Source organism: Pholis gunnellus (genome assembly GCF_910591455.1).
Source record: "Pholis gunnellus genome assembly, chromosome: 14".
NCBI lineage: Eukaryota > Metazoa > Chordata > Actinopteri > Perciformes > Pholidae > Pholis > Pholis gunnellus.
The window spans coordinates 4,756,064-4,765,549 of NC_136541.1; the positions used below are offsets into that span (position 1 = coordinate 4,756,064).

The window sequence follows — 9,486 nt, forward strand, 5'->3', positions numbered from 1 at the left end:
TGAAGGGATGGAAAGAAACTAAGTAGTTTTAATCAAGTTATATTACACTGTATATATCTGTTACACAAATACAATTCTGAGGTACTTGTACTTTACTTTATTTAAGTATTCCATTTCATGCTGCTTCACTTCATTCTGGAGGCCAATATTGTACTTAAAAATCATTCCATTCTTCATGATGGGTACTTTTACTTTTGGTATTTATTTTGTGCTTTTACTGAAGTAAGATTTTCCCCTTTTACAGGTCTAAGCACTTCTTCCACCACTGTAGGTGTGTCACAACAATATATCATTTTAATTAGTTCACAAGCACTTCCCACTTCTATGTTTGTGTCTCCATCCTGAGTAAATCTCGACTCAATGGTTGCTCTGTGATCTTGGTCTGTAGCTGAAATACACTCCCAGATTAGCATCCATGGATACTCCAACAACTGCTTTCTGCCTCATACTGGATCTACTGGTCGTGGGCTCAGAGCCCTGAGAACAGGACAGACTGATTGTATTGAGTAACCCAATGCGGTAATTACAACTTCCCACGGTGAGTGAAATCAGAGCTCAACAGAGAAGTGGGATTTCAGGTAGCTGGGGTCGACCTGGGTCATTGTCGGGGCAGAAAGAGCTGAGGGGCCACGGAGAAGAGCCTGACTGAAAGGATCCGGAGCACGCTCTCAAAGAATGCTGCGAGCTAATGACACAGTTTGTATTTTCTTTCCTCTCTTGTGATTGTTTGTCATCATCATCATTCACAGTCCTGAGGCAGAAATCTTGAAAATAGCATTTATTTTTCGTGAAACAATATGAATTTTGCATACAAAAAAACAATCAAGATCTGCAAGTATAAACATATTGATGAAAATCAGTGCATTTCTTACCAGTATACCTGTTTTGTTTTAACAGAAAGATTATTAATTGATAATGCTGCTATATGTTATTAAGTTTTACCATCAAACACTACATAAGGATTTATATAATTTCCCTTCAAACTCGACAGTTTGGCTTTCAAACCCAGAACAAGGTCTCTAAATTTGGATTTTTTCATATTTTATTGAGTCAGTTAGTCATCAAATATACTTTCTGTAAATTGTATTTCCCAACATGAAGGCAAAAAGTAGAATGAAATCCATTCCTACCTCCATCCAAATGATGAACTTGGTATTTATGCAGTATTTGCTGGACTAGAAGTAGTCAAATTAAAATATATTGAGTCTAAAAAGAGCTTAATCATAGCGTAGCAACCATAAATCCTTACATTTGACAAAGTTATCCCTGTTAACTGCTCATGTGTGGACTGCCAGGCGAACTAGAACAAATAAATTAAGTCACCAACAGGCTGCCAAAACATTTTTTGCCTAAAATTAAACAAAGAAAAAAATACAGAGGACACGACCTCAGTGAACAAAAACTATGTTGTGTTATTTCTGTGTACAAAATGCAACATTCACTCATTTGTCATCTGTCAGTAAACTTCCAAATGACGATGACTAAAGCTTTGATGGAAAATACATAAAAAAAAAACGTTTGGAAAATAGCATTGGCGTGAGACGTCCGTCTGTTTTCCACATCTTAGATAACATCCTGCCGTACAAACCTAACGTTCAGTGTTTGTCTTTTGTGTCTCCAGTGTCATTCTGTCGTGTATCACCACTGCACAGAAATGCTCTGCAGAGATTTTGATCTTAAACCACCTGCATTTGCATCTGACCCCCCCCCCCCCCCCCCCCCCCTGATATTTTCCAGCACATTTCAGTATGTGACGTGAAACATGGACGAGCCTTTCGTCCTTGCTTAAAAATGACATTTATAAATTTAGACTTCTCACCGAAGCTTTACATTCCACACTTCACAATGAATGAACTGTAAGCATTACAATGGGATTAGTCATTGTGCAGCACCTACATTTCTGGTTGTGACGGGCCCAGAACATCCTGTATGCAGTATAATATGTGTAACAAGTCAAACAGGAATGCATATGATAATTACACTTGGGTGAGGCCAAGTTCAATAGAGTTTGAATGAGCAAGCATTTAAAAAAAAAAAGCCCTGTTCTTTGTTAAAGACGTAAAAACAATATGAAGTGTACATTAGCATGGAGTGCAACATTAAATACAATACATGTCTTAGTTTTTTCCAGAGTGAAAAAAAAGTGGGCCTCCCTTTCAAACCGTCGCTGCGTTCCTCAGGTCCCACAGGAAAAGCTCCGGATTAAATCACTTCCTCTTACATTGTGATACCTCGGACCACTCTCTCTGTGTCAATAGATAACCTTTACTGTAACACACACACACACACACACACACACACACACACACACTGTCTCTCTTTTTAAGAATTCACTTGACATTTTGATGAAATACACTTAGAGTATTAGATGAGAAGATTTGATGCAACTCGTTTGTGAGTTAAGTACAGAGCTGGAGCCAAGATTATTTTTAGGTTAGCTTAGCATAAAGGCTGGAAGCAGAGAGAAACAGCTATCCTCATTCTGGGGTCATCCCTATGTTCCCAGGGCCCTATGTTCTTGATATAAACTAACATTGTAAGAGACATCTTAGTTCAAATTGCAAACAAATGTAGTTTGAATGGTAAAAATCTGTTCAGCCACTGTGGAGATATCAATGTATAAAGAAAAAGAAAGAAATAAACTGTCTTGGTTTTAAGGGCTTTTAACATACAAACATGTGAGCGGTTCAGATCTTCTCATATAATTCTCTTTAAGAAAACGAAAACATATTTCCCAAAATGTTGAACTATTCCTCTCACATGGAGTCACGAGAGGCTGACGTTCTCATACTCGCCGTGGTCCGAGTCCTCCAGTTCGATACCCGGCATCAGGCTGTAGTATTCAGTTGACTGTTTCAGGTAAGCCTTCTCTCTGTCAGCTGAGTCCTTCATCACCTCGGTCACGCTGACCGAGTCCAGGTCCGTCTTGCCGGCCGCGTCGGGCCCCTGGGGGCCCTGCTTCTCCTCTGTGGAGCCGGAACAGCGCGAGGATGCTCGGGGAAGAGACTCCACCGAGTCCAGCTTAATCTCCACCTCTTCATAGATGTCCCTGGTGCTGCCCAGGAGGGTGGATGCTGGGCGCAGCAGCAGCTGGTTCTTCAGGATCCCCCCGTTGCCACAGTTTCCAGCTTTTTTCGGCTCAGTGGCTGCAGCTTTCGGCTTGCTGCGATGCTTCTGGCCGTTGCAGCTGGAAGCTCTCTTTTTTGAGGTGCTTACAGGTGCTTCTCTCCTCTTCCTCCCGCAGCACCAGCAGAGCACCAAGGCGGACAGGAAGAGGAGAGGGAGCACGATGAAGAGTGCGGTGAGGCCAGCTGGGCGGCACACGTCGCTAAGCTTCACCGACAACACAGTCCTGCCGGCCAGGTGCCGGGGTGAGGCGCAGGTCAAGTTCCCCAGATCCGGCAGCTTAGTGGTCCAGTTGACATTCCTGCCTTCGTCCAGGCCTTCCAGCAACAAACAGGAGCAGTCCAAGGGGTTCCCATCCAGCTCCAGAGTTTGCAGACTGGGCTTCTGCAGCAGAGAGCCTGGGAAGAAGCGTAGCTGGTTTCCCTGCAGATACAGCTTCTGGAGGCTGTCCGAGTCCTGAAGAAAGCCATCAGGAAGCTCCTGAAGCAGGTTCCCGCTCAGATCCACCTCGGTCAGGCTGGGCTGGCCGGCCAGAAAATCCCTTGGCAACGCCGTTAGTCTGTTATGACCTAAGTAAACCCTCTGCAGTGTAGACACGCCTTTGCCACTCATGTGAACAGAACTGATATTACAGAAGGAGAGATCCAGTGTGTCTATGTTTGTCTCATTTGTAAACACAGACCAGCGCACATGGCTGAAAGCGGAGCCAGAGTAGTTTAAGCAACAGACGTCAGCAGGAACCTCAGAGGGAAACTGGGACAAAATGGTGGCTGCTGGACACGCACATCCACCCACAAGTCCCATCTTTACCAGGAAGGTAACAATCAGCAGGGCACCACACTGGCAAACCATCTCTGAAACAGAACAAAACAGTAAAACACAGAGTGTACTTCATTGTGCCATATTGCTACCACAGTGCCCCATGCCTCTCTCTCTCTCTCTCTCTCTCTCTCTCTCTCTCTCTCTCTCTCTCTCTCTCTCTCTCTCAGGCAGCTCTACCTGCCTCCTGGTCTCTCTCTCTCTCTCTCTCTCTCAACACTGGAGGGGATCCTCTTTATGTGGACTCACAGTTGTAAACCTAGCAACTTCTCAGAGGACTCCTGGTTGCTGTGAGGATCGTGGGAGTTGGCATGGTGACACGGTACACTAGGGATCAGGAGTCCAGTGTTTGGCTGTTGGAGAGGAAACAGATGCTGCCATGACTGTCACGTGAGGGCTGTGCCGTTAATTGACCGATGAAAGTTATACAAATATTACCTGAAGGTAAAGCTGGAGCCTAAAATAGTTCAACAAGCAGGTTGTCTGGTTTACTTGGACTGTAAAGCCCCTAAAATCTGGTGTAAAAAGGTCAGACTCCATTCATTCAATCAGTTTATAAAGAATAAACGTTTTTGTTTGGTTTAACTGTTGGTTGAGTTCAAGCCAGAATCTGTGAACCGTATCCAAAACCAACCAAGAACAATTCAAAACAACCCGCTCACTTTCAAATGCATTGATAGGACTTTAAATACAGGTCTCACAATAGAATAAAATACGATTTTATTGTTGTTGAGCTCACCAAAACGAACAAATGTGTAATGACAGGAAACCATCAAAGTAAAAAAGCAGAAGAAGCAGTTGCAAAACAAATGCTGTTAAAATACTTTAAACTCAGCATAAACTTTTGAAACAAATAATAAATTATACTGAGGAACATTTGTTTTTCGGCACTTGTAATAAAATACTTGCAAAGCAATGGACCTTTATTATGAACAGTCGAGAATCAGAACAATCTGTTTTCCGTCTCTCCACTCATGCATGTTGTTCCCGATGGTAAAAAGGAAATATGTATTTTATAGAAGCATGAATTTAAACTTGGATGAGGTTGGGCATGTCCAACAAAGTACAGTGCAGCGGGCAGGTTAACGGTACAATTAAAAGGAACAAACATGCAAGACATGAAAACACATCTGCACGGTAGAAAACAGCATAAATGACCTTAACGAGGTTTAAGAACGTCCCTAAAATAATGTGAAACTGCTTAATTCCACTGTAATCATTCCTACCGTGTGTCTCGCTGAGAGACCGTGACATGACAACCTTTGGGAAACCCTGCTATTGGATTCATAAAAATAAACTAATTGCCGGTCACTTCCTAAAACTCCTATGGTGACGCTGCGTGAACATAAAAGCTCATGTGGTCGACGTTAACGGGGCCTGTGTTTTACATGCGAAGCAGGCAGGAAGACAGAGAGAGAGAGTGTGTGTCTACGGTCGTGACATCAGACTTCCTCACACGCCACAATAGAGCGGAGAGCTGCTGCACTGTTAGGAGGCAGGAATGTGGTAACTCCCCAGACCACAGGGACAATTCATGCAGGACCAGCTGAGACCACGAAGACCTCTTAGCCTCAAAGAAAGCTCACTTCACCTGCTGATGAAAATAAACTCAGAGAAATCAGAAATCATATTCAGTGACTTCTCATTCCAGCTAATCTCATCAGCTACCTAACTAACAATCAAACAGAAACAACTGCAGCTAAAACAATTGGTTGAGAGAAAATTAGCAATAGCAACTATTTTGATAATCAATTAGCTATGTTTTAAAGCAGAAATGCACTGGTTCCAGCTTCTCAAATGGGAAAGTTTGCCTGTTTTCTTAGCCATTCATTCCAGGAAACTTATTATCTTTGCGATATTGGATGAAATAAGACGTTTAAATATGTCAGCTAGAAGAAACGATTAATGAACGAATGGAGAAAATATAACAAACGCAGGAAGTGTGCGTCAAAGGAAAGGAGGATGACGTAATGTATCCAACGTGAGTGTTTGACCGAGTACATGGGAGGATGAGATATAGAAGGCTGTGTTACCCAGATCTATTTAAACTGCCTCGTGGCAGTGTATCAAATAATCTAACATGTGATTATTCAGCAAATACCCAGTGGTGAAAAGTAACTAAGTACCTTCACTCAAGTATTGTATTTAATTACAATTTTAAAGGTACTTGTACTTTATGCTTTTGGTAGTTAAAGTATATTTTGATTCCAATGCTTTTGTACTTTGACAACAGTATTTCTACAGTGTACTTTTACTTAAGACCTGAGTACTTCTTCCACCACTGTCAATATACAGTAATATTTCATAAGGTAGCTCGTTCCTCTCTGGGCCACAGGAGGTGATACGGTTCACATTTTCGGCAGCAGACGGACAAAAAGCAGTTTGTTTGGAATGAATATAATAAGAAGTTCTGGTCTTTAGCGTGAGCAGCGACAGCCACCACAGCTAAACAAAGAGCAGAGAAACTCCAGCAAGAGGAAACCTAAAGTCAGACAATCCACCGCGGTGACAATAACAAGGATCTTGAAGATTAAAGATACAGTTAGTAACTGTAACTTTAATTAAACTAACCTTTACTCGTATTAGCTCAAATTGTCACTATATTCCGTCAGTAGTACATGGGACAGATAATCTGTGATGAAAATGAGGTTCCTATTTGAAGGTTAGATCGAAGCTCACGAGCAGACGTGTGTTTATGTCCACCTGATGAATGTACGTCCAATATTCACTCTCCTTTTAGCTCTGGTTTTTTGGTCTCTACCAACTCTTAATGGAAATATCTGGCTCTTAAGCAGCTAAATGCTCCTCTTTGTTCACCAGCTAGTCTCTAACTTTGTCTGTTCGATACTGAGCAGCGGACTGTCAGTTATGTGGAGATTTCTCATCAACAACAGCTGCCTGCGGCTGAAATGTTAAAGTTGTGGGCTGTAAAAACAAAACAACGAGCTAAAAAGCTCAGCAGAGCTGCGAGGAATTGTCGAGTCGGGGGGGAAATTCACCACGAGCAACCTCTTTGACATAAATGTGATCCATTGTGATAAATGTGATCCATTGTTGATATAGAAATTTTGATTTTTGAATTTAACATTTTAAACAAATGGGACTTTCCTTGTTCTTTGAAGCTGTTTGGTTTATTTATAAAGCAGTGATTTGTTCATAAATCTTATGAATAGAGAAAGAAATGCTGTTTTTGTTCTTCAGTGAGGCCTTCGAACACTTCGAAGGAGATTAGTTGAATGTGTGATTAAAAACAATAAAGATTTCTTTGGATACAGATTCTCAAATTGTCACCATGTGAACTGAGCCTCCTGTTAGTGCCCAGCATCTCATATCTTATAGCTCTGTCATTATTTGCATGGTGCACAGCTCTGTAAAAAGCTTTTTGTCCTGTCTGAGAGCCGTCAACACACAACATATTCAAAGCTCCGAGGAGGAAAAAGGAAAGCTTTGTGTGTTTGAACATAGATAATAATTTGCTTACATTTGGTTGCTTCGGTCGACTTTTTGTACGAGCACAGTTTGGATGAAGTCAGACTTCTGTATGTGTTTCTAGTTCCATGCATTCATAAGATAACTCCCATCTGAGCCCGATAACACAAACAGTCTAAAGGTTATAGAGTCAATTCACAATCTGACAGCTCGGGCAGATATTTCATCTTTCTGCACATTTGAGTCAAGCACTCACTCTAAATATTGACAGAAGAGTTGATCTTTGGATTTTGAGACGTGACGCCGCTTCGTCCAAACAGAGGGATTTTCATCTCCCCTCAGGGTGTGAAGAGAGCCCACGGCGAGAGGAGCGAGGCCTTAAATCTGGAGAACATGGGTGATCTCACTTTCCAACAATGTGAGTTGCTACATCCTCTCCGGCTGCAGAGCTTCCTCTGCAATAACGGTCTCCATTCTCCTTTCATACAGCTCTCCATCATAAACTATTCGTATATAAAACCGGGGCTGCAGCACCACTGAGGACGCAGAAGGATATTTGGGGATTTTTGTCTCCAACAATTGAAAGTTGTGGTGTTTTAAAGGCTAATTCTCTTATTTTTAAGAGTTAATAGGTTTTAAATGTAGTAATTAAAAGCGAAAATTATATTCAGGATTCAGTATTTTGACAGTGTGGAGAGGTCTTTTAAGCAGCATGTATTTGACTGAATTAATAAAATGTTGAAAACTACAATTAATGAGACAAATGTGTGCACTTTTTTGGAGTCTGGTCAAACTTTCTGAGGAGGGGTGTGGTTGCTTTGGGGAGGACTTGGACGCCTGACCTCAGTATTGCTCATAATCCGTTTGCAGCTTTGTCCAAAACACACCATAACGTCATCATTTCAATTTATATCCTTAACTGCACCCTGTGTGGCTGATTAAATCTCCTACAAATATACAAAAACGTACCTCAAAGCACCTCAAAGCATGAACGTGCAGTCATGTTTTGAGGCGTGTATCTGTGTTATTTGCACCTGGTTGAGAAACAAAACGTGTCGTCTTACCTGTGACTGTCATGTCTGCTGCTGCTGCTGCTCTCCGTCAGAAGCTCACGAGAGATGAAACTTCGATTGAGGTTAAACGTCACGCGGAGCGACGGCAGCGGCCTCGTTCTCCTCTCTGCATCCCATCAACTGTCCCGGCTGAAGCTCTCCTCCTCCGGATCTGAGGGTGTGTCTCCCTCCGAGCGGAATGTGGAAATACAGCTTGCAGGCGGTGTGTGTGTGTGTGTGTGTGTTTGTGTAGGCGTGTGTGTGTGTGTGTGTGTGTGTGTGTGTGTGTGTGTAGGAAAGGGTGTTAATCATGTTTGTCCATACACACAGTTCAGTTAAAGTGTGTTTATCTGCGACTGAAGATGACAGATTTGAGTTCAGCCCAAAGTTGAACCGAGCTGCTGCAGCGCTGTGACGGCAGAGCGCCACCTGGTGGCTGAACTCACTTTATCACCAAGCTGTTGCAAGTAAAAAAGCATCAATACATACTTAAAAGTGCCCATTATGCAGAAGGGCTCATTTCAGAATAACGTATATTTTAAAATGTGAATAATGGAGCTATTTTTTGTTTGTTTTTACAAATGACATACTTTGATTGAGATGAGCTAATTCGATTTTTTATGTTTTTCTACCTCTGTGGTGTCGTTTACAAACATTATAAACAAATTGTTCAACTCCTTTGTTTATTAATTTGTTTCAATTATTTGTATTTAATTGGTGAAGTTCAATTGAATTAATCAATTGCTTATAAATAAGTAAATATTTAATCATTTTCATAAATTCATTTAATTCCACATTTTCTTTCACTCGTTGCCTCATCAGCTGTCTAATGGAATTTCTAAGTTAACTTTCTCTTTTCATTGTTATCACCATAAGCCTATTTAACATTTGACTTCAGCTGTACATCTACTGTACTTTTGTTTTTTGCATGACCAACAGATGGCAGTATTAACTAGCACTCAACTAGCTCAAAACATTCTCTAAACACACTTTCAAACAGCGAAAAGATAAAATGAATAATCAAGAAGTTAATTGACAGATTATTATTCTTGATAATCTA

General features: G+C 41.5%; 1 protein-coding gene across 2 annotated transcripts; it reads right to left on the bottom strand.

The window, feature by feature from the left end:
* Nucleotides 1–1,686: 1,686 nt before the first annotated feature.
* On the bottom strand, nt 1,687–8,568 carry LOC306706464 (uncharacterized protein). Of its 2 annotated transcripts, none has more exons than XM_079173555.1 (3): nt 8,439–8,568; nt 4,195–4,298; nt 1,687–3,980 (listed from the first exon to the last, which is right to left on the bottom strand). In XM_079173555.1, exon 3 carries the CDS (start codon nt 3,976–3,978, stop codon nt 2,767–2,769), a length of 1,212 nt encoding a protein of 403 aa, XP_079029681.1. In that variant the 5' UTR covers nt 3,979–3,980; nt 4,195–4,298; nt 8,439–8,568; the 3' UTR covers nt 1,687–2,766. The 2 variants fall into 2 exon arrangements, with proteins under 2 accessions (XP_079029681.1, XP_079029682.1); XM_079173556.1 differs by having other exon boundaries at nt 4,126–4,298.
* Between the last annotated feature and the right edge of the window lie 918 nt (nt 8,569–9,486).